The sequence below is a fragment of the Scyliorhinus canicula genome, chromosome 14 (genome assembly GCF_902713615.1).
Source record: "Scyliorhinus canicula chromosome 14, sScyCan1.1, whole genome shotgun sequence".
In the NCBI taxonomy this organism is placed as follows: domain Eukaryota; kingdom Metazoa; phylum Chordata; class Chondrichthyes; order Carcharhiniformes; family Scyliorhinidae; genus Scyliorhinus; species Scyliorhinus canicula.
The window spans coordinates 48,912,371-48,938,097 of NC_052159.1; the positions used below are offsets into that span (position 1 = coordinate 48,912,371).

The window sequence follows — 25,727 nt, forward strand, 5'->3', positions numbered from 1 at the left end:
CAGGGAACTGGAGGGGCCTGGTGCAGGGTGGGGAGGAGCATCGAGTGTCGCCTTATGCGGACGACCTGTTGCTGTATGTGGCAGACCCGGTGGGGGGGGGATGCCGGAGGTGATGATGATTCTTAGGGAATTTGGGGGCTTCTCTGGGTATAAGCTGAACCTGGGCAAGAGCGAGCTGTTCGTGGTGCACCCGGGGGATCAGGAGGAGGGGATTGGTAGGCTCCCACTGAAGCAGGCAGGGAAGAGCTTCAGGTACCTAGGAGTCCAGGTGGCTGAGAGCTGGGGGGCCCTGCACAAGCTCAACCTCACAAGGTTGGTGGAGCAGATGGAGGAGGAGTTCAAAAGGTGGGATATGTTACCGTTGTCACTGGCGGGGAGGGTGCAGTCCGTTAAGATGACGGTGCTCATGAGGTTTTTGTTCCTGTTCCAGTGCCTCCCCATCCTTATCCCGAAGGCCTTTTTTAGGGGGGTCAACAGGAGTATTACGGGATTTGTGTGGGCGCATGGGACTCCGAGGGTGAGAAGAGTGTTCTTGGAACGGGGCAGGGATGGGGGGGGGGGGGGGGGGCTGGCGCTGCCCGACCTATGTGGGTACTATTGGGCTGCCAACGCAGCGATGGTGTGTAAGTAGGTAATGGACGGGGAAGGGGCGGCATGGAAGAGGATGGAGGTAGTGTCCTGTGTGGGCACGGGCCTGGAGGCGCTGGTAACGGTGCCATTGCCGCTCCCTCCAACGAGGTATACCACGAGCCCGGTGGTGGCGGCTACCCTCAAAATTTGGGGGCAATGGAGACGGCACAGGGGAGAAGTGGGGGACTCGATGGAGGCCCCGATACGGGGGAATCATCGGTTTGTTCCAGGGAGCATTGATGGCGGATTTCTGAGCTGGCACAGGGTAGGGGTTAGGAGGTTGAGGGACCTATTTGTGGAGGGGCAGTTCGCGAGCTTGGGAGAGTTAGAGGGGAAGTTTGGGCTTCCCCAGGGAACATGTTTCGGTACATGCAGGTTAGTGTGTTTGCCAGGCGGCAGGTGGAGGGCTTCCCCTTGTTGCCCCCACGCGAGGTACGGGACAGGGTGCTCTCGGGGGTGTGGGCTGGAGGAGGGAGGATTTCGGACATATACCGGGTAATGCAGGAGGTAGACGAGGCCTCGGTGGAGGAACTGAAGGGTAAATGGGAAGAGGAGCTGGGTGAGGAGATTGAGGAGGGGACGGGGCGGATGCCCTGGGAAGTGTGAATTCCTCCTCCTCCTGTGCGAGGCTTAGCCTCATACAGTTCAAGGTGCTGCATAGGGCCCGCATGACTGGGACGAGGATGAGTAGGTTTTTCGGGGAAGAAGACAGGTGTGCTAGGTGCTCGGGGAGCCCAGCGAACCACGCCCATATGTTTTGGGCATGCCCAGCGTTGGGGGAGTTTTGGAAGGGGGTAGTAAGGGCGGTGTCAAGGGTGGTGGGATCCATGGTCAAGCCAGGCTGGGGACTCGCAATTTTTGGGATTGCAGTGGAGCCGGGAGTGCAGGAGGCGAAAGAGCCCTGTGTCCTGGCCTTTGCATCCCTAGTAGCCCGGCGGAGGATTCTTCTTCAGTGGAAGGATGCGAGGCCCCCCAAGCGTGGAGGCCTGGATCAATGATATGGCGGGGTTCATCAAATTGGAGAAGGTGAAATTTGCCCTGAGGGGATCAGTACAAGAGTTCTTTAGGCGGTGGCAGCCTTTCCTGGACTTCCTGGTGGAACGGTAGGCAAATAGGCCGGCAGCAGCAGCAACCCGTGGGGTGGTGTTTGGTTCGGTGGGAGGGAGAACTGTGTACATGGGTTTGTGGGATGTGGCGGGTGTTATCTCTTTCCCTTTTGTTGTTTGCTTTTCTTTTCCTTTGTTTGCAGTTGCTTTTGTGGGTGTTGTTCTTGGGTTTTTACCATGGTTGTTTTGTTAATATTGTTTTGTTGTTTATATTTTGTGAAAATCTTAATAAAAATTATTTAAAAAAAAAATAAAAATTTAATCCTCACAGAAATGACAAGTCTTCCAATTCTTGAACCAGCAAATCCATAATATTCTAGGGCACCACTGATAATTAAAAGGCTATTTAACTGATGGAATAGACTTGTCACTTGGATTCTTCCCATTTAACTCCAAATCACCCTACAAACCAAAACAGTACTCTTCCAGCAGAGCAGGCAGACAAAAGTTAAGCAATGCTTTCTTTATACTGGTAAGTATTTACACTGTATGACCAGGAACTGGGTGATGGAGTAGGTTCATTAAACCTTTGCTTTTACCAATAGTCCTGAAGTTCTCTACGTTTAGATGAATGAGGTGTACTTCTTTGGAGAATGATTGTACATTCAATGTCATACAATGGATGACATACAATGGAAACTTTACATGTGTGCATTTATGAAGAGTTCAGCTTGGAGGACTCCTTAGCATGTTGATGAGTTGCAACACAGTTCAAGACATCCAACTGGCCAACATAAAGATAGCTTCACTTTCCATGGCCACCGAGTCAACAAAGCTGATCAACAGGTCAATGAGGCATTTCAATAACACTGAAACTAATAATTAAATATCACTGAAAACAAACATTTGTCAAAGATTTTCATCTTACATTCATGAAGATAATCATATGAACACTAATGTCAGAGGAAACAACAACTTAATACTGTATGAGAAGAAGTTGCTGATGCACTGGCGCATTCGCCCTGGGAGGTAGTGGTTAGCACTGCTGCTTCACAGTGCCAGGGATCCAGGTTCAATTCTGGCCTTGGGTGACTGTGTAGAGGTTGCACGTTCTCCCCATGTCGGTGTGGGCTTACTCTGGGTTCTTCAGTTTCCTTCCAGAGTCCAAAAATGTGCAAGTTAGGTGGCTTGGCCACGCTAAATTTTGTTCATAGATGTGCAGGTTAGGTGGGATTACAGGGATAGGGCGGAGGAGTGGGCCTAGGTAGGGTGCTCTTTCAGAGGGTTAGTGCAGACACGATGGGTTGAACGGCCTCTTTTTTCACTATAGGGATTCTATGATTCTACAGCAATGCCTCTAATGGAGTCCATTTGCCAATTAATCAGCATTCTCCTTTCTTACAGGATGAAGTTGTTGTTTCCCCTATCATTGGTATTCTTGCAATTGTATTGATGAGTGCAAGATGATAGGCTTCGGTAAAACATATTTTTTCAAAAATACAAGTTCTGTACTACCAAATGATTTTTAATAATTACATGGCATATTAATTGGCATTAAATATGAGCTACTTAATCTGCTCTTATATAGCATATTCTTTGTAAATGAAAACTTATATTTCTACATGTTAAAATTATACAGTAATACTCCTGGGAGGTGTATTTATACAAGTCAATGCGTTTAAATCAGAATTTCTGAAACATTCACAACAGCTACAGCTGGAATTCTTTTTCTCACCAATTCCATTTAGATCATTATAACTGTATTGTTTCAGATTCACCTCACACTACTGTGTGAATTCACATTAAATTATTAGCATCACTGAACCAAAGTTAATCTGACCAGTCATTCTCATCAAACTCTGAATCATCATCTGAATCACTATATTCCACAGCAATACGTCTGGACAGAATAGTTGCAACATCATTCCCAACTGGCTCTCGCTTAGCTTCTTGCTCACGTTGCTCTTGAACCTTTTTCAGCTGAATACCTGGAGTAGGAATGTTGATTTTGGTAAATCTATCAAATTATTTTAAAAACCACTGATGACATTTGTTGATCCAAATGGAATAGATTTAATGCTTAGCAATAGGTATCACAATAGGCCAAAGCTAACCAGTTTGTTTCTTCAAAAAGATTGAATTTAAGAACTCAAACATGAAATTCCATATACAATCTTTTCTGTTACTGAAGTATTTAATTAAACTGGGTCGTCTGATGATTTCTATAAATTACCTTCAACAATCATGAACTTTACAGCAGACAACGAAAACATACAAGAAAGATAAAAAGCAAAATAGTGAAGGTTGGATATCTGAAATAAAAACAAAAAATGTTGGAAAAACTCAGAAGGTCTGATGACAGCTGCGAAGAGCGAAACAGAGGACATGATCCACCTGCCGCGTTGCACTTTCTCTTGAGAGCGAAGTGGCCGGTGAATGCCGGGAGAGCACTCGAGGGCTTCCTGGCAGTCTTCAGCCTCGCGGGAGTCACCCAAGTCCGGCGAGGCATCGGAGCCAGAATCCTGCCAAACGGTGTACGCCGAAGCCAGTTTTAAACCGATTTTGGCAAACATACCCAGAATTCACCGGCCTATCTCGATTCTCCACCCTCCCCAGCAAGGCCGCAGCCGGACGCCATTCAGCACTGGTCCACACAAACATGGACCAGTTGGCACGGCACCCTGGGGGTATCCCGGGCCACTGGAGATGCCTGGATGGTCAGAGTCGGTGCAGGGTAGTCCCCTGGCCCTCCACCTTGGCACTGCTCAGGTGGCACCTTGGTACTGCCACCCCGTGGTGCCTGGATGGCACTGCCAAGCTGGCAGGAGCACTGTACGGGTGCCAGTGCAAGGGTGCCCAAGTGCCAGGGTGGCACTTCAAAAGGCCAGGGGGAAAAGGGAGCCATGGGTTGGGGGGTTTCAAGGGTGCGGGTGTGCAGGGCAAATCAGCAGGGGCCTCTGGGAGGTTGGGGAGGTGACGGGTGGGGGGCCTGAAGAGGGGGACCCCATAGCGGGGTGTCCTCACTTGGGGGATGTGGGTTAGTGCTCTTGTGTATGGGAGTGTCATTGCTCATGGGTGGGGCTTATGGGGGACCCACAAGCTCAGTTAGAGATCAGGGCACCCTTTCAAAATGGCGGTTCGATCTCGGAGTTCAGCTCCCCAGTGCTATAAAAAAAATTTGTAAGTGTCAGCTAAACGGGGGAGATACTCCCCAAGCCCAAAAAAGTGACTAAATGTCATTAAATAGTGGTGGGGAACTCGCCAGCAGAGCTGGTGAGAAAGTCCATGAAAAATCTGCCACAAAAAAAGTGAGAAGGTTTGGGGGAGAATTGTGCCCTATATGCCTAGGCCTAGAATTATTGACAGTTTAGGCTTCAATCAATTAAAAAAGCAGAATTTTACAAAATGCACCTGTTTCATTTCTATTTCCATAGGTGTTTCAATATCCACAAACTACGGCCGGGATTCTCTCAGCCCAGATCGGGCCGGAAAATCGCCGGGATGGGCGCAAATCGCGCCATGCCGCTCCAACTCCAGTCTGTTGATTCTCCGGAGAGCAGTGAATTGGCACCATTGGCGCTGGCGCGGTTGGCACGGTGCCGGTCGGTGGCCGCTATACGCGGCCCGCCCACCGATTCTCCGCCCGGGTTGGGCGGAGCGGTCACGCAAAAAAATCCGAGACCCACCGGCACCGTCCACGTGTGCTCTTATCTGGTGGACCTTGCCGTGAATGCATCGGGGGGGGGGGGGCCTCCACTGTGGCCTAGCCCGCGATCAGGGCCTACCGATCGGCGGGCTGGCCTCTCGGCTGGGGGCCTCTTGTTCCGGCCCCTGTAGCCCTACGCCATGTTGCGTCTGGGCTGGCGTGGATAAGGGAGCCGGTCCCACTGCACATGCGCATACCCGTGGCAGCCATCTGACACTGGCCCCCTGTAGGGGTCAGAATCGCTGCTCCTAAAGGCATGTTGACGCCGTCGAGAAACGCGACGGCATTTACGACAGCGTCAACACTTAGCCTCAGGATCAGAGAATCCCGCCCTATATTCCATTACCACAGTTTATTATGGTCTCCAATTTGGAAAAAATCTGGTGGAGTTCTGAAAGGTACAGCCATTCCTCCCTTAAATGTACATTTAATTAGTATGTAATGAAAAAAATCTCTTTACAGGGAAAAATATTTTCATTGAAATTGAGCTAGGATATGAAAAACACCTAGGAAATTAAAAGGACAGTCATATCTTCAGAAGCTCAACAGTCTACAAATGAGGAAACATGTTTTATTTAATTATGCCAGAGCAATATATGGGCGTATCATCAGAGATTGTTTTCTGTCCCATCCAGGTCTAGATAGTTGGTAAGGAAAATAGCCAAGTTTCAAAGAAAACACGTGGATAGAAAAATTGGTTTCCTTTCCAACAATACTCATTAAAGATGAAATACTGGCACATAACACTTGAAATTCAGACTTCTCTACAGGTGATAAATTCAATAAGGACAGCTTCATTTTTTTAGGTATTTTCTTTCCCTTATTCAAAATGACACCTTTATTGATATTGGTTTCGGCGGCTGTTCAATGGGAACTTCAAAACTGGAATAAATTATTTTAATACGAGAAAATTGCAACTGATTCTTTCCTCATCCATTCTATATGGTGTGCAGTAATGTTCTTTCCAAGTAGAAGTCGTCAGTTGTGGCTTTATAACAGGGAAAATAATCACAAACCGTAGGTGCTGGTTTCATCATCCAGTTAAAATACATTTATGCTGCTATTCTAAAGTTTCCATGACTCTTTTGCCGAAGTTATTGCAGAGTAGTGGAAGAGTAATGGAAATTCACCTGTGCCCCCTCACCCGAATGATCAGGAGTGTTAAAAGATAGAATCACAGAATTGTTATAGCACAGGAGGAGGCCTTTTGGCCTATCATGTCTGTTCCGGCTTTCTGCAAGAGCAAAAATAAATAAATTCTGCACTTGTGTTACTTACCCATACGAATAGCAGCAAGGAGGTCACTTCTGGCATCATTGAGAGGAGTGTCTGCCGGTTCATACCGATTGTTTTCGACTACAAGCTGACTGTGCATTGGTGAAGAAGCAAGGGAAGAGGGTGGAGCTGGGGGTGGAGGAGGAGGAGGTGGTCCAGGAGGACCAGGTGGTGGAGCTGCCCCAGGTGGGAGTGGGGAAGAAGCATATGCAACTCCGACCATTGATCCAAGATGGGATGCTGGAGGAGTAGGTACTTGGACAGGACTGACAAAAGCAGTTTGAGCTGATGGAATTACTGGACCAGGGGGAAGCAGAGGAGGGCCAGCAGAAGCATAGTATTCCATCATTTGAGAAGCTGGCATGCTGTAATAAAAAAAAAGTATTTAGTTTAAACATGGTATTCAACATATGCACCTCAACATTCTCTTTCATGATACCGTGGCTATTTGCATACCCTACAAAAATATATCAACTAGCATGCAATATTGGGGGGTGGGATTCTCAGGCCGAATTAAAGCTCATTTCAATCTCATTGGGCAGGAAGTCGGCCCCTGGGATGCTCCAGCCCGCCCCCCTGCCCCCCCCCCTCCCCGCCCAAAAGCCGGGAGTCATGCTGGTGTGAATTGATGCAAGACCCCACGAGTGTGGATCTGACGGGTTTAGTTCCGGTGGGGGTGTAAGGAGGGGAGTACTCTCCCTGCACACCTCCACAGTGCCGAGAGGGTTTCTTTGGGGTTGGGGGGTCTAGCTTGGACTAGGCTGGAGCGGCTCAGGTCTGGGGCCATTCCCAGGATGGGGATCATTTAGTCTTCCCATCTGTAACCTTGAAAATCATTAAACTGTCTTTCAGCTTGTCATGATTAAAGATCTTAGTGAAGAAAGTGAAAGACTTCATTCTGCGGCCCTAAAATCGTTAAACTCTCTCCCATGATGCCAAGTTTAAAGATCTGTGAGATGGAGGTAAAAGAATTTCCTTTAATGCAGTAGAAACGTACAAGTGCTTTTATCACAGTCAATCTAATTGCCCTTTAACCTTTTCAAGCTTCTGCGTGTGCTTAGAAGCCTAAAAGCATTGAACTGCATTTGTTTACATTCAATTTCACAGTACATTGCCTTTTACAAGCCGCTTGGTTGATAGGTCCAGGCAATTTCAAAGGAAGGATTACCATTGTTTATTTATATAGCTCTACAGGCATCCATTAACTCTGAAGTACCTCTTCTCTTTATTAGATTTTCTTTCTAACTGCAATTCTTTTTGAAAGAGGCTGTCCTTGCTCTGAAGAGCTTCCTAGAAACATGTGCAGGAGCAGCACTCAGTCAGAGAAGACTTTAATTTCTCTTCACAGATCTTTTATCGTGAGATGATGGGAGAGAGTTTAAAGGTTTTAGGGCTACGGAGACCATTTTCACTTTCCTCTCACTGATCTTGAGATGCTGTAGGACAGTTTAATAATTTTAAAGGCTACACATGGGAAGACCAGCCAAACGACACCCATCCTAGGAAAGATCCCTAAGCTGAGCCCCTTTACTCCAGTTGAAGCCCCCCACCGACCTCCACCTCCCCGAAGGACTCTCGTTGGCACCCTGAAGGCAAGTGTCAGGAGAGAGTATTCACCCCCTTGCCCAGAGTCCAAGATGCCAGGTTGGCACTGCCAAGGGCAAGGTCTGATGGGTGGGACTTGCCAGCCATTATGGGGGACCGCTGCCAGTGGTTATGAGGGTGGAGATGGGGGAGGGAGGGGTGTCAGGTGAAGCGCAGAACCTGATCCTCAAATTTCTCAGTGCCATTGAATGGCACGTCAGCTTCGCTCTTAGCGCCAGCGGGAAACAGTCCCTATTCACCACTGGCGGGAGCACGAAGGCTGAAAATGGGAGAATTATGCCCAATCTCTAATCTGCTCTGACATTACAGGACAGTACTGACCCCCAGGCAAAGAAATAGGTCAGGCAACCCACCAAACATAAAAGCCAATGTTTTATCCTAAATGTATCTATGCAAAGCGTTGAATGATCCATCATGGAATACCTACAGATGTATTTCAGCTAATGCCAAAACAGGTAACCAAATGCAAAAATTAGTCAGAAAAAAATCTTACTTGCCGAGAATTGTGAAAAGCAAAAATGCCTTCTTTAAATTAAATTAAATATTTCAACAAAGAATATTTTGTTTATGAACTCTCAAAATTACATACAAGTTATCCTGCTGAAAATCTTAAGATTCACTTCACTAAAGGTATGCTCCAAATGAGTGTCTGATGGCATATCAGCACACTAAAAAAATCAATAATGAGACAAGTTAGTCTCAGTACCTGAAGGATGAGCCTTCCCACTTACTTGTATCAGGCATCAATCCCATGGTAGTGTAATGGTTGCTTAATTAAGCTCAGTACTGTATTAGTCATTCCACCTAACTCAGAAAGGGTGGAGAGAAGGGGGGGGAAAGAATTCGTCTGCACTTGAAAATTGGTAACCTTATATTTTGAATCTAAAATATTACAATAACTCATTTTGAAGAATGAGGGTATGTCACGTTTAAATAATGTCAATTTAAACAGATTTATTAATACACCCAGAGGCTTTACATTCTGGGAACTTATCATTTGTTTAATTATAAAGTTAAAGAATAATTTATAAATATCTATACAGAATAGGTAGTACTTTTGAGGGCTGACTTTCCTCTGTCTTGCATATGGGGATCATTCATTTCTTAGGCATAGAGCAAAATGGGAGCCAAGACCCATGTTGCAGAATCTCTGCCAGCTTTATTCTGTGCTCCTACTTTCTTCATATTTTCAACTTTTTACTATTGAACAGTATAGACTGAGTGTTTTGGAACCACTGAACTACTGACATTGCCTCTTATTTTGAGCAATTTGCACACATTATCACTGCATCAAGAGCACATGTGCTACCCCATGCCTCATATGGAACGTTTAGACCAGGGGTGGGCAAACTTTTCCGTGCAAGGGCCACATTCAGAAATTCACAATTCACAAAGGGCCGCATAGTATATTAAGTAAAATAATTACTTCACCCGGTTATGATTCTGGGTGCCTCATATAGAACAGTACAGCACAGAACAGGCCCTTCGGCCCTCGACGTTGTGCCGAGCAATGATCACCCTACTCAAGTCAACGTATCCACCCTATACCAGTAAGTAACCCAACAGCCCCCCCCCCCCATTAACCTTAAAAATAAATTTAAAAAAAATTTTTTAAAAAAAATTTAAAAAAAAATTAAAAAAATTTTTTTTTTTTTTTAATGACTTGGTGGGCCGCAGAAATACCTTTGGCGGGCCGCATGCGGCCCGCGGGCCGTAGTTTGCCCACCCCTGGTTTAGACCTTCCATACCCTACACTGAATTCCTCTTTCAATTTACTCAACTACAGCTGATTGTTTCTTTGGTTTCCAGCTGCAGCTTGCAATATTATGCTCCTATCTTCTGGCCAAGCCCCACTTCATACATTAAAGTTAAAATCCCAGAGTCTCACGCTGCAAGGACATGATATTTACATAGAATTTACATAGAATTTACAGTGCAGAAGGAGGCCATTCAGCCCATCGAGTCTGCACCGACTCTTGGAAAGAGCACCCTACCCAAGGTCAACACCTCCACCCTATCCCCATAACCCAGTAACCCCACCCAACACTAAGGGCAATTTTGGACACTAAGGGCAATTTAGCATGGCCAATCCACCTAACCTGCACATCTTTGGACTGTGGGAGGAAACCGGAGTACCCGGAGGAAACCCACGCACACACGGGGAGGATGTGCAGACTCCGCACAGACAGTGACCCAAGCCGGAATCGAACCTGGGACCCTGGAGCTGTGAAGCGATTGTGCTATCCACAATGCTACCCAAGCGCCTGTCCACCTGATTCCCATCCAGAGTTAAAATTGAGACTACTATGTTCCATACTGGACTTTTAAAAGTTTGAGATTAACCCAATTTAACAGAAGATCTTTTCTGTGCCATGGTGTGAAACTTAAAATACATTTTAAGGACTTATTTTGTTGCACCCATTGAACAAACAGAAGGATGCAAATCTATCAGATTAATACAAATGTACTCTTGCTAGTTCATCCTCTTAAGTGATCGGCAGGCCAATAACATTTTCCCAACGAAAATGAGAGAAATGCTTCATTACAGAAGAATGTGAAAAAAAGATCTAAATGTAAACAGACAACCAGATATTGCAATATAACAAATCTGTTCAGGCACTTTAAGTGCATTATTATACTCAAGGTAACAAAATGCAATGAATTTCTAACATTGGTAAATTTTGAAATCAATATTGGTGTAATCTGTAGCAGACAAATGCAATCAGTCTAAATTCTATCATATGCAATACAGATAAACAAAAATAAAATAAAAAAATAGTGCTCCAAAGATTGCAAATGATTTATTTCGACGAAATCCATTCTAATTCAAAACTTTATAATATTTTGATAACTGATGGGATTCAAGCTATTTACCTGTAGTCTACTGTTTGCTGTGGTGGTGGTGGTGGAGGTGGTGGTGGAGCACCACCATTTACAGTGTTTGGTGGAGGAGGCGGTGGAGGTTGTTGAGGCCTGTTCAGAGTACCATGTCTAAATCCTGTTGTGGAGGATCTGTGGTCATGTTCCTGAGCCTGATTCCCAGTCAACATTTGCTGATTATCACCAGACATGTATGAAGCTGGCATTTGCTGCTGCTGCAGCGAATGGTGTGCATGGTTTGGAGTAGCAGGGTATGAGTAATCTGTAAGATCTGATCCATGTGATCTGGTTCAAAAGCAGACAAACTGTTTCATATGCATCAAATGTAATAGAAAGTACTCTGTAAAGTATTTCATGATTAGAATACAAAGCAATATAGCAAAACGGAAATCTAGTTTGTGAACTGAGCATTCTTCAAACAATATTTATGTTTAATTTTGGACCTTCAGAAAATTTGGTTGATTTTCAAATTTCTGCAAAATACTTTTGCATTTAAGCCTATATAACTTAAGCATACATTTATTCAAATATAGAATGCATCATTTTCATAAAACTAAATTACTATTTTACATAATCTAATTTTTTAAAAGGTCATTAATCTTGATTATTCATCACAATTTGTGATGCAACAAAATATGTAACAATAAAGGTACATTTGAAAGGAAGATTCATGAAGTCATTTATCTGCAAGCTGGAAAATAATAAAATACAAACCCTGGAAGAGACAGAATGTTCAATAAGGGTGAAAGATAGTGGTGTAGTGGTAATGTCACTAGTAATCCAGAGGTTCTGGAGACATGGATTCAAATCCCACCGTGGTAGCTGGTGGAATTTAAATTAATTAAGAAATGTGGAATATAAAGCTAGTCTCAGTAATGACAACTATTTGTTGTAAAAATCCATCTGGCTCACTAATGTCCTTTAGGGAAGGAATACTACCGTTACCCAGTATGTCGTACACATGACTCCAGACCCCAGAACACTGTGGCTGACTCTTAACTGCCCTCTGAAATGACTTGACAAACCACTCAGTTCAAGGGAAATTATGGCTGGGTAACAAATGCGGGTGGCTTTGACAGCAATGCCCCCATCGCATGAAAGAAAAAAAAACAAGTATAAGTAGATTTTATACGTGAACTTATCAGAGCCTAGTGCTGACCCAACAGACTAGCAAAAATACCCATCATGTGCAGGGCCTTAAAAGGAGAGTGAGGTGTAAAGGTAGCGGGTGGAATCTTGTCCATGTTGGGAATTTGGTCTGCCAGCTGGATAGCCTGCGTAAGACCTGCCAAACCACAAGTAAATCAGGCAGCTGCAAGGCCAGTGGCAGGTCTTCCCCTGGAATCAAGACCTTGGGGTGGAAGTCTTGCCTATTAAGAACTACTAGCCAATCAGAGGTTAGTAGCTCTCAAGCTCAGTAGTGCCACATAGGAGGACTACTCCTATATAGGACTACATTGGAGGCTACTGCAGGAAAAACACCAACCTACATGTCGCAATCTTTGGTATTCTCTCCCGCATCAATAACACACTCATGCTCCAACATAAAATGAAAATATGACTTTAAAATACAAATATTAAACAACTTATTATACAGCACCAAAAAGGGCCACAGAGACAAACTTAAATGGATTAATCTGTTAACTGTACTGAATTTCAGAGCAGATATAAAAAAGCTACTGTGAGAGTTAGAAGAAAGAAATTTGCCATTCTGAATTAGTTGAGCAGAGAGTTCACAAAATGGGAAGACCCAGAACACCCAAGGAAGATTTTTTGCTGCATGAAGATGCTTCATTAGTATGTACAATCATACGCTCCCCATTATGTCAATGATCAGAGAAGTAAGCCCAATTAAAAGATCATTAAGATACTGCTGCACTCATGCAGCAAAGTCATTGAAACAAGACCTGAAGCAGGATTGGTACCAAAGCAGTTAGAGCTTTGATAATAAAACTAACAAACCCTTTAAGCATTTTCTCCTCTTTCATGCCCTCGGCTTGCTCCAATTCCTTTGCGTCAGTCATGAACTCTTTGCCCATTTTCATTCTCTCCCATTCTTCTTTTCTTGTTCTGACTTTCCTCACATTAACTTGGTGGTTTCTGTTTGAATTCAACTTATGTTTCTCTCTCTGGGGGGGGAAACCATACCAATATAGGAAATAAACATAAGACCAGCAGCATTTCCTTAAACAAAGTTATTTGGGAAAAGCCTTCCAGCTCAACTTTAGAGTGCAAGTGAACCAAAACAATAATATGGGTAACACTGAAAAAAAGAGACATGGTCTCAAAACTTTTCACCTTGCACTCATCAGGACAGACACAATAATGCCAAATTTTGAATTGTATACTGTATGAGAAAAGGGCACTGATTCGTTGGCAAGTTGACTCGGTTGGTTGAAGCCTTACCATGGATAACGCACCAGGGAACTTTTGTCTACAAGCTTTTGTTCAATTCAAAAAAATTGCACTGCTACATCATTCCTGATGAGTTCAAGACAAAAAGCTTCAATAATATGTATTTTTTTTAAGCAATACCCAAGATCTGTACTACCACGCAACAGTATGGGTAACAGTTTCAGAAAAAGGAAAGTCTCAGCCACTGCTCAAAAAACTGATTTAAAAAGTGACCAAGTCAAAATTTGATATTGTACAATAATTATAAATATCAACAAATAAAACTATGACCAGTTACCATTTTGAAATGCTTGAACTGACTAAGACGATTATGACTGATGATAGCACCTTGTTAACTGTAAATCCAACAAATTGTTTTCTACTTCATACTATCAAACAATGTCTGTGAACTGTGTATCCTGTTCCATTTGGGAATTCCAGAACACTTCCTATGCCCTGGACAGCCACATGCACAAGAAGTATTGTCAACTGGGGTGGGGGGATTCAAGTTCTGGGCTTTGGAGCAGTTAGCCCCACTGTGATGTATCCACACGACTGAGGGCAACATAGATAGTACATTTATTGATACATTTTTAAGAGTGAACAAGCAGAGAGGGAATGGGCGACCGCAAGATCATCAAGGAGCACCAGGCAGTACTGGAGTATATTACCCTCTCCAACCAGTATTTAATTGTGAATATTGATGAAGGTGATGGTTCCTCTACGAAATGCAGCGCAGCCCAGTGGGCACTATGCGTGGCTCAGCTATGGCTCTCCGATGCGAAGGTCCAGGAAGTCACTGAGCAGCTGTCGGACGTTCCAAAGGGGGAGGCTATACAGACATATAGACCACAGCCTCTGGCTGTTTCCCTCCCCATCTGAATGTTTTACAGCCTCTCAGAAGGAAAAGAGAAGGTTCTGAAGGTAGATTTTAAGGACTTAGGGAAGGGATTAATAAGCAGGACCTAAAAAGAAGAAATCTCTGAATTATTCCTCGTGTCATGTGTGTGAGTACAGGAATAGGAGGATCATGCAGATGAATGTGTAATTGGAGAGATGGTGCCAGAGGGAGGACTTCAGATTCCTGGCACATTGGGACTGGTTATAGACCAGATTGGTCCTAACCTGTTGAGATACAACCTATGTCCTCACGAGATAGTTTTACTTGTGCTGCAGGAGAGTTCAAAATAATGTCAGGGCGATGGAAAGCAGGATGTAGCAATAGAACGATGAAGCAAAGTGCAAAAAGGATTAGGAGAGACAGGTAGCACTGTAGAGTAAGAAATAGTAAGGTATTACATGGGTTGGATTAGGAGGTTATTACTGCATGTTTGTAAATACACAAAATGCAACAAGTAAGGTTGGTGAATTGCAGGCATAGAAAGCACATGGGATGGCAATGTTGTGACAACTGAAACCCGATTAAGAAGAAGTTAGAATTGAGTACTCAATATTTTGAATACAAGGGGCAGGATTCTCCCGTACCCGGCGCACGGTGGGTGGTCCCGGCGCGACAGAGTGGTGTGAACCGCTCTGGCGTCGGGCCGCCCCAAAAGATGTGGAATTTAGGGGATAGGCCCGCTCCGGAGTGGTTGGCTCCCCGCCAGCTGGGGTGGAAGGCCTTTGGTGGGGGCCCGCTGACCGGCGTGGTGCGATTCCTGCCCCCACCGAATCTCCGGTGCCGGAGAATTTGGCGGTAGGGGGTCGGAGAATCCCACCCAAGGTGTTTGGAAAAGATGGGCTGGAAAGAAAGGAGAAGGGGTAACAGTTTTGCATAAAGAGAATGTAGTCGTGCTGGAGAAAGAGGATATATATAGACCAGAAAAGTCATTTAAAAGGCAGAGAAGTGGATGAATTTCTAAAACATGTTCAAGATATTTCAGGCCCGACAAGGAAGGCGGCATTACTGGATCTGATTCTGCCGAATGAGGACGGTCAGGTGGATCAAGTGTCAGTAACGGATCATTTAGGGGCTGTGATTATTGTATTATAATGATTCACATTAGCAATGAAAAACGTCAATGAGTAATCAAGAGTAAAAATATTTAATTGAACGGGAGCCAATTTCAGTCGGTTGAGAACAGATCTTCCCAGGTAAATTGGAATCAAAGATTATCAAACAAAATTGTAATTTAAAAATGTGTTTTAAGAGATGGTTTGGATAGTCAAGATATATTCTGAAGAGGGGCAGAGCAGAGCAACCAGAAGCCACAACTCCCTGGGTGACGAAAGAGATAGGAAGTAAGATGAAACAGAAAAAGTGTGATTATTACATACATTAGACGGTTAATACATGTGAGAGCCAAGCCGAATACAGAAAGTTCAGAGGGGAGCTGAAAAAGGAAATAATAGGGGGAAAAGAGAGTATGGGAAGATACTGCAGCAAACAAAGAGAATCCAAAATCTTATAAGCATACAATTGGTAGTGAGAGGAAGGGTGGGGTCAATAAGGAGACCTATGTATGAAGACAGAGGGCATGGCTGAAGTGCTCAGTCTTAACAAGGAAGGGGATGCTTCCAAAGTCAAAGAATAACAGGAGGTAGTTGAGATACTAGATAGGCTAAAATTAGGTACTGGAAAGGTTGGATGTACTTAGAGTTGGCAAGTCAGATTGGATGCATTCAAGAATAAATTCAAGGGTCAAAATTACAGAGGTACTCATCACAAACCTCCAATCCTCCTTAGATGAAATGAAAAATGAAAATCGCTTATTGTCATGAGTAGGCTTCAATGAAGTTACTGTGAAAAGCCCCTAGTCGCCACATTCCAGTGCCTGTTCAGGGAGGCTGTTACGGGAATCGAACCGTGCTTCTGGCCTGCCTCGGTCTGCTTTCAAAGCCAGCGATTTAGCCCAGTGTGCTAAACAGCCCCTGATACATGAATGCTCCCAGAAGATTGGGAAATTGCAAATGTTACAGCCTTGTTTAAAAAAGGGTGCAAGGATAAATCAAGAAATTAAAGACCAGTCAGTTTTCCCCCTCAAGCTTATAAACTCAGGACAAAATAAACAAACAGTCACTAAACCAGCACAGAATTATGAAGACAAGTAATGTTGAACCAATTTGATTGAGTGTTTTTGATGAGGTAACAGAATGGGTTGATGAGGGTAATGCAGAGGATGGGTACAAGGGCTTTAAAAAGCATTTAACAAAGACCAGATGTGGTGGCGTGACACCTTTAAGGTGGTGGGCTGCACGGACCACGTGTCCAATCATGCAGGATGCGCGAACCCCAGCCAGTTTGGTGGGGCGTTGGAAGCAGGATCCCAGGCAGTATGGACCAGGGAGCTGAAGTGTAAAGATCTGTTGTATCTTGTTCGGTGTCTGTTAACCAATTGCCTTGGCCTTTCATCAATAAATCCCTTTATTTATTACTGGAAATAGGCTTGTCAGAAAAGTTGAAGTCAATGGAATAAAGACCAGTGGCAGCATGGTTAAGAAGTTGCCTGAATGAGAAGAAATAGGTAGTAGTGGAGAAAGAGTTTTTTTGGATGGGAGAAGGCTATATATAGCCCCAGTGGGGTTCTCCAGAAGTCAATGCTAGAGTCATTGCCCTTCTTGATTTATATTAATAACTTTGGGTGCACAGGACACAATTGCAAAATTTGCAAATAACCCAAAACTTAGAAGTATATGGTGAACCATGGGGAGAATAGTGGTAGACGTCAAGAGAATATAAACAGGCAAGTGGAATAAGCAGGCATAGGGCTGATGCAATTCAATGCAGAGAGGTGCAAAATTATACATTTTGGCAGGAAGAACAAGGACAGACAGTACAAAACAAAAAGTACAATTTAAAGGGGCTGAAGGAACAGAGACCTGAAGCATGTGCACAAATCGTTGAAGGTAACAGGGAAGGTCAAGAAAGTGCTTAAAAAGGCATCAGCATCCTGAGTTTTATAAATGGAGGAATAGAGTACAAAAGTAAGGAAGTTTTGTTGAACCTTTATAAAAGCAGTGTTGGCCTCAACGGAAGTATTGTGTACAATTCAGGTCACAGTACTTTTAGAAGGATGTGGTTGCTTCAGAGATAGTGCAGAAAGGATATTGGAATGGTTCTAATTTGTAGAAGACGGGGTTGCTCTCCTTAGATCAGAGAAGGTTCCAAGGTGATTTCATAGATGTCTTCAAGATCGTGAGGGGTCTAGACAAAATACATGGAGAGAAACTGTTCCCTTTTGACAGAAAAGTCACAAACCAGAGACGACAGATTTCAAGTAATTGGCAAAGGGAACCAATTTTTTTTATGCAGTGGGATTTTTTAAATCCCAGAAGAAGTAGACATTGGAGCCAGAGGCTCCATTTCCCTTCCAGATTCGGGAGCCCACCCACTATCTTTAATTGCATGGGGCTCCCAGAGGCAGTCACTTAATTGACTGTCTCCTCCAAAAGCACCCACTGGGTCCCACCGACGACACTTCCTGCCCTGCATTTCATATCAAGGACTCATGAAAATCTTGTCCAAGATGCCTGAAATTCAAACCGTCTCATTGTGCAACATTAATATAATTCTTCAATGAGCACAATAAAATCAATTTATCTTGGAATTGGTAACAACTCAGTTAAAACTTACAATTCACAGACTAAGAGTTTAAGCTGTAGATGCAATTGGTAAATGTTTCCAAACATTGTCAGCTTTACATTGAAAAAAAAGTTGTTTTATATTTACATTCAGATTAATTTTGCTTTTACTAAACAAAAACTTCTGAATACCTTTCTTAATTAGAATATTCAAAAAAAATAGTGTGTTATTATAGTTTGCCACTCTTATTGAAGGTAACAAAGAATTCTGGAAACATAGTTTCTCATCCAAATGATTATAGACCAGGCGGTTTTGATATGCACAGACCTATTGTCTGGGGACACTGATCCCTCTGAAGATGCTCCATGGTATAGATTTTGAGATAACCTGTTGTCAGGTCTAAGTTCTTTGTCATATGCCATCATATTCCATTCTTGCCGCCTGTTCTTGGCCTTTCTAACTTTTTTCACCTCACGGGTTGTGCCATCTACACGCTTCTGCTCCTAAGGTATGAAGAAAGCATGCCAAGAAATAGAAAGGCGAGACAGAGTAGATAAATTTTGTTAGTGCAACAGAAAGAAAGTGTGATGCTTCAAAGAAGGAATCTTGCAAATTGTACCAAAAATGGTGTGATTTTTTATTTTTTCACCTTGCCAAATATGGACTACTAATATAGATTACTAAGAATTTTTGCATTCCAATGTAGTTGTCAAGTCAATGTGAACACATAATTATTTTGTATAATTTTCACTTCTATGAAGGAATTAAACAGTAAGTGGAATTCCATTGGATACAATGAATTTGAGAAAAGATTCTACTTAGTCAAAATGTGAACAATGTTGTTAAAGATTATGAGAAACAAAGCTGTCAAACTGCAAGAAGCAAAAACCAAAACAGAATTTTAGTAGAAGAAACTGTTAAACAAAGAACAAATTGATGCAATTATAATGTTTCAATTCCATTCTGTTGGTATAAGTTGTGCTATTTTCTTGCTTTTATACCATAACATACTATTGCTCCTTTCAGGCATCACACAAATTTAATGTTAAGATGTGAATCTTGAAATTACTGTTGGCAAACTTAAGAGATCAAACTTTACCACATTTGTATGACATACTTCTGTCTGCTATTTTAATTCAGGATTAAATCACATTTTAAATAGATTGATGCCTCCAGTAAAACAGCATACACGGGTGTGCTACACAAATGTACATCCACTAATGATATCAGTAGTCACGTTGAGGCCTTAAAAATATAATAACCTGTAGTTTAAAGTTATATTAATTATGTGTCTAATAAAATGCGTAAGTTTGGTTAAATGATAGTAAATACTTAATTGAATCCTTTGTCAGTATTTACAGACATTTTAACGTACTGAGGTTATGTCCAGCTCACTTAAAACAAAGGAAACCAAATGCTTGATGTTCAACCTATTGAAATGGGTGGAAAATCTAGCTTTTGATATGCTAAGAATGATTAAAATCGGATAAATGCTGACTATAATTGTGGTGAAAAGTTAATACTAAAGAGCAGGATATTTACAAATTCATCATTCAATACACAGATAGTTCATTTCATGCCTGTTTTCAGAATTAACACAAAATTGGGATAGCAAATAATTTGTTGAGTTGGCTAAAATGCTAAATTACACGATGTTAATGATGTGAGATTGTTTCTTAAATGTATGTTAATAAGACACATGTACTACAAATTTCAAAAAGAACTGCATCAAGCAGTAAAAAATTGCTTGTTTAAAATTGTCATATGTTTTTAAGTACGGAGATAGTAGGTTATTATTAATAAATAATGATGGAAGTACAAAAAAATAAACATCTTGGTGATCATAAATTGGCAATTCTTGGGAGTGGGGAAAGAGATTGGAAACAAGACTAATTAGCAACAATGTGGGACTGATAAATTGAAAATTAGCACTTCTTGGGAATGAGGAAAGATACTGAAGACAAAACTAATTAGCAAAATCTTGGGAGTGTTAAGAATTTGAAAATTCACACTAGTTTACATATTTTTGGGGAGACAGTTAATCTTCTATTTCCTATGAAATGAGATGATAGATACCTGTTCAGACAATTATAGGAATAACTAGTACTATTTTACTTTCTATCTCAAGATCCCAATTACTGAAATCATGATCCCAATTTTAAAATGGAATGAAAATAGTACACTTTGTAATATTCTTGGCCTTGTTTTAAAGTCATACAGCACAGAAAAGGCCCTTTGGCCCATCAAGTCTGTGCCGGTCAAAAACAACCACCTAACTAATCTAATGCCATTTTCCAGCACTCCTGACCTTTCCATTAGAATCAAGATAATGCTTATAATGTCACCCAGCAGCAAGGTTTGCATTTAAAAGAGATCTTCACCTGCCTATAATGGGAGTCTCAGCCAGTTTGGAGGTTGGGCAAATTGTGCAGCTCCAGGCTGGGAAATTGACTTAGCTTAATCTTAGTACCTTTCATATACCATTATCACTGGGCGAGGGGTAAAATCAAGGCCCATGTGTTATTGAAAAAAATTATACTTCACACCAACAAGTGTAAAGACTGTAGTCTCAAGGTTAGATATACATAAACTTAAGGATCAATTACGTGCTTTTGTGCTCAAAAGCTCACAATTTTCCAATGACTGAAATGAACACGAGTCAAAGTACAAAGCCTCAGCCATCATTGTTAACGCACTTTCATCAAGTTAAAAATTAACAGTGCGTTTTAACGAGGACAGTACTGTGAAAAATATTAAAGGAAAGTCCTATCTAGTATAATTTTGTACAAGTACTTGGTATTTTGGATTTCCAGACACAGCTGAGACCTGTAACACTGGCTTCAGCTTTGAGACTGGCTTTTAATTAATTTCACTGAAATCACAGATGGCAACATCTGGATAAGGCCACATGGCAACAATGTATCTGATGTAAATGTTCAGCTCTAGTTCAGCACTCATCTGTGGTAATGAATTTCTATGCAATTACCTCTTCCTATAGAAGTAAAATCTGAGGAAAGGAGCGGAATCTTAACAACACAAGTTACATGTTTACAGTTTAGTTTTATAAATCACACTCTACCTTCTCTTGGGTTCCCCTTTGGCCATATACCATTCCCCTCACCAGAGCCTCTGTTCCCTTTTAGCCAGCTTCCAGCAACACAAAAATCACTTTTCCTGACCCACCCTAAATGGATAGTGCCTAATCTAGTTTTGACCTCTTCCTGCTACACCTCACCAAACAACTAAGATGTGTGTTGAATCATGAAAATTGGACGATTGTGTTGACACGTGTAAAAGTAAGACTGTTACCATGTTAATTCAATTGTTAAATCAAAGAACAGTACAGGAACAGGCCATTTAGCCTGCCTCAATGAAATGAAAATCGTTATTGTCACGAGTAGGCTTCAATGAAGTTACTATGAAAAGTCCCTAGTCGCCACATTCCGGCGCCTGTCCGGGGAGGCTGGTACGGGAATCGAACCGTGCTGCTGGCCTGCTTGGTCTGCTTTAAAAGCCAGCGATTTAGCCGAGTGAGCTAAACCAGCCCCCAGTGATCAAGCCTGCACCGATCATGATGCCTGCCTAAACTAAAACCTTCTGCACTTCAGGGGTCTGTTTTCCTCTATTCCCATCCTATTCATATATTTGTCAAGATACCTTTTAAACGTTGCTATCGTACCTGGTTCCACCACCTCCCTCTGCAGCGAGTTCCAGGCACGCAACTGATGAAGGCAAGCATGCCATAAGCCTTCTTGACTACCTTATCCACCTGTGTTGCCACTTTCGGTGATCTATGGACCTCTACGCCCAGATCTCTCTGCCTATCAATACTCCTAAGGGTTCTGCCATTTACTGTATACTTTCCACCTATACGAGGCCTTCCAAAATGCATTACCTCACATTTGGCCGATTTAACCCCATCTGCCATTTCTCTGCCCAAGTCTCCAACCGATCTATATCCAGTTGTATCTTCTGACAATCCTCATCACTTTCCGCAACTCCATCAACGTTTGTGTCATTCGCAAACTTACGAATCAGACCAGTTACATTTTCCTCCAAATCATTTATATATACTACCAACAACAAAGGTCCCAGCACTGATCAGTCAAAAGGCTAGAAGTTTCTTCTCAAATGTGTAATCAAAAACACTACTTTTAAGTCTCCTTCTTTGAAAGCTTGGCCATAGATTCTTAACGTGCACATAATACTAAACACCAACTGGTAAGCCATTTTAATAGATGCAGCATTATTTTTGAAAGTAGTTTAGTTCTCAACAGTTTGTATTATTCTGGGTTAACAAAAAAAATCACTGTTTATTCAGCCCTGTAGAAAGTTAAATCCTTGTTAAATTATTTTTAAAGACTTCAGTCAAATTACTTTGGCATGCATCAACATAGTCTTGTATAATTTAGAGGCATTAACAATAATTATTAATGATTTGTAGACTGTATAATGCAGATATAAAAAGCTTCCCTAATGTTCTGTACCTTCTGTCTTCTTTTCTCTTTCCTCTTATCCTCAGTATCCTGCAGCATCTTCTCTTTCCACAAGTCAAAAAAATAAGATGGATCCGTGTAAAACTTAAGTCCATCTTTTTTATCATCTCTGCAATAGGAAAATGCAAACATTTCAGCACTTCATATTTCAGGGCAGTACATTGAATTCTGTCCCAAAGATCTACAGCAACAGATTAAAATGACATAAACAACAGAGGAATATCTGGATGATCACTTGGTACAGCCTCAAAAGTGATTGTAATAGTATGATTTCACTGGTTCGAGTCCAACGGCAGGACTTGTTGGCCATGGAGAGAGCATTCAAACCAGTTCAATGGGCCGAAAATGAACTCGGAAATTGTTCCACTACTTCCCCAAAAAGGGTTAAAAAAAACAGCACACGGGTGTGAATACACGTTAACAACAGCTGAACTAGGATAATTTTAAGCAGCATCTGATAAACAACTCTATTTGATTTTCAAATTAATTTGATTTGACTGTTAATCACAATTTAATTAATCTCTGTACTAATTTCTCTTCAATCTTCAGAGATTTTTTCCTTATAGGTTTGAAATCCTTTTTTTTCATTACACGCAATATGAAAATGTATGCTTCTTACAAGTTCATTGATGAAATAAGAATCTATTATACCTAAAAAATTATATTGACTCGCAATCTATTCTATGACTAAAGCTTTTGGGCAGGATCCTAACAATGTCAGGCATTATCGCGGGCAGGATGGGAAAACTTGGGAGAGCCGTCAGTGGCTTAACAAATACACACAGATTTTAAGAGTAACCCGGATTACAAAGTACATTTTAAGCTACAACGGTCCCACTATAAGTCCCTTTTTGAGCTCACAAAATTACTGTGGTCAAATACACGCACTCTCCACTCTGAACCCAAGTTAGTGTCTGTGGATTTCTCCTCAGAAACCCCCTGATAATTGTCAAGCGAGTTTCCAAACTCCACTCTCAAAAACACATTTTGAAATCTTCTCTCATAATATTGCTTTCCTTTAGTGGTTTGCGTTCTGAAATGCAGACCAGGGGCTGGATTCTCCGCAGCCCCGCGTGGAAATCGCGTTTGGCGCGTGGCAGAGAATCAAAATTCCCGATGGAATCTGGCCCTGCACTGCTTCGGAGATTCTCCGGGCCTTGAATATCCGTGCATCCGCAAATTACGCCGCGTGTCTGGAGAGACATTGACAAGAGGCCCACCCAGCGATACTCCGCTCATGACCGGCTGGGTTCCCGACGGCGTGGAACTAATGTGGTATGGCCGGTTGGGACTCTCGCGTGGCAGCTGCGGACTCAGTCCACGGCCGCCCTGGTAGGGACAGAGGGATCGAGCATCGACGGGGGGGGGGGGGGGGGGGGGGTCCTTATGGGTGGCCAGAAGGATCCTCAGGCGTGCGGCCAATCGAGGGGGGGGGGCCTAGTTTGTTGGTGTTTGCTGGAGGCCACCGCCGTGCGCATGCGTGAACTCGGAACTGGAAGTGTGGGGGCTCATATCCACAGCCAAAGCTACGTGAAGCTCCCCGGGTCCCTGCTAGCCCCCAGAAGATAAGTGAATCGATTTTGTTTTTGCAGGTAACTGGGGAGTGCAACCCTGGTGTTTTTATGCCAGTGTGGGGACATAGCCCCATTCTGGGAGAGAGCAGCCCCTGGGTTTCCAAACGACACTTTGAAACAAAGTTTCCACTCTATTTTAACAGCTAATCCAGTCCAGGATGTCACAACAACCCCTTTAAGATTTATTTGTCTTGACTGCAGTACCTTGGTCTCTGTTCATTTAACTCCAGACTTCTTGGACTCTTTTCATAATTTCTCTCGCTTCCTCAACTAGCTGGCATCGATTTCCTTAATCATTACGCCAGAAAGGCTGAGAGAGATGTTCCCTATTTAGCCTTCTAAAACCAACTGCTTCTCGCAGAGCTGTGAGAGCTGCCTTCTCTCTCACTACCAATCTCCAACTGCAATAAAACAGTCTCCAACTGAAAAACTAAAACTTAAAAGCTTCTCTCCCTTACAAGCCCCAGTTACTAAGCCCCACATAGTTCTGCTGACATATTTATTCTTCACCCCGTAACCCTCTCCAAGCACAATAGAATCACAGTTGGAATTGAAACCAATCCCACACACACAAACACCTTTGTCCAGCATGCATTTAACTATAGAATTTACCCTTCCAGACATTGAAACATTAAATTAAACCCCTTAAAACTATACCTTATTTCTACTGTTTACCTATACAAATCTCTTTAAACTACATTTGTTTTCAGAACACTAACTACAAAGCTGAGAAAAGTATTTTTATTAAGAACTTCCATCTCACTGATGTGGTTTCAGGCCAATAGGTTGAGAGGTGGTAGATTTAGAACTGAGATGAGGAGGAACTTCTTCACCCAAAGGGTTGTAAATCTGTGGAATTCCCTGCCCAGTGAAGCAGTTGAGGCTACCTCATTGGATGTTTTTAAGACAAAGATAGATTTTTGAACAGTAAAGGAATTAAGGATTGTGGTGAGCGGGCAGATAAGTGGTCGAGTCCACAAAAAGATCAGCATCAGCCATGATCTGATTGAATAGCGAAGCAGGCTCGAGGAACCAGATGGCCTACTCCTGCTCCTTGTTATAGACATAGAACAGCACAGCACAGAACAGGCCCTTCAGCCCTCGATGTTGTGCCGAGCAATGATCACCCTACTCAAACCCACGGATCCACCCTATACCCGTAACCCAACAACCCCCCCCTTAACCTTACTTTTTAGGACACTACGGGCAATTTAGCATGGCCAATCCACCTAACCCGCACATCTTTGGACTGTGGGAGGAAACCGGAGCACCCGGAGGAAACCCACGCACACACGGGGAGGACGTGCAGACTCCACACAGACAGTGACCCAGCCGGGAACCGAACCTGGGACCCTGGAGCCGTGAAGCATTTATGCTAACCACCATGCTACCATGCTGCCTGCTGTTCTTATGAACTACTTCTCACAGAAGATGGTGAATGTGTGGAACGCGCTGCCCCATAGTGCGTTGGAATCGGAGTCATTAAATGGTTTCAAGGAGATAAATATATTTGATTAAAAAACTAGTTAAAGGGATATGGGGAACAGGTGGGGATGTGCATTTGGGACCAGAAAGAGATCCACCATGATCTGATTGAAT

At 42.8% G+C, this 25,727-nt stretch overlaps 1 protein-coding gene across 6 annotated transcripts in view; it reads right to left on the bottom strand.

The window, feature by feature from the left end:
* Positions 1-1,877: 1,877 nt before the first annotated feature.
* Positions 1,878-25,727, bottom strand: part of wasf3b (WASP family member 3b) — a 142,551-nt gene continuing 118,701 nt past the window's right edge. For 5 of the 6 annotated variants that reach the window (XM_038818147.1, XM_038818145.1, XM_038818144.1 and 2 more), the window contains 5 exons: positions 22,546-22,663; positions 18,386-18,561; positions 11,137-11,427; positions 6,661-7,022; positions 1,878-3,664 (listed from right to left, as the gene is read on the bottom strand). In XM_038818147.1, coding sequence (XP_038674075.1) covers positions 3,507-3,664; positions 6,661-7,022; positions 11,137-11,427; positions 18,386-18,561; positions 22,546-22,663 — 1,105 coding nt within the window. In that variant the 3' untranslated portion in view covers positions 1,878-3,506. Of the gene's footprint in view, positions 3,665-6,660; positions 7,023-11,136; positions 11,428-13,104; positions 13,272-18,385; positions 18,562-22,545; positions 22,664-25,727 lie in introns of all 6 variants that reach the window. The other variant, XM_038818149.1, reaches the window with a different exon arrangement.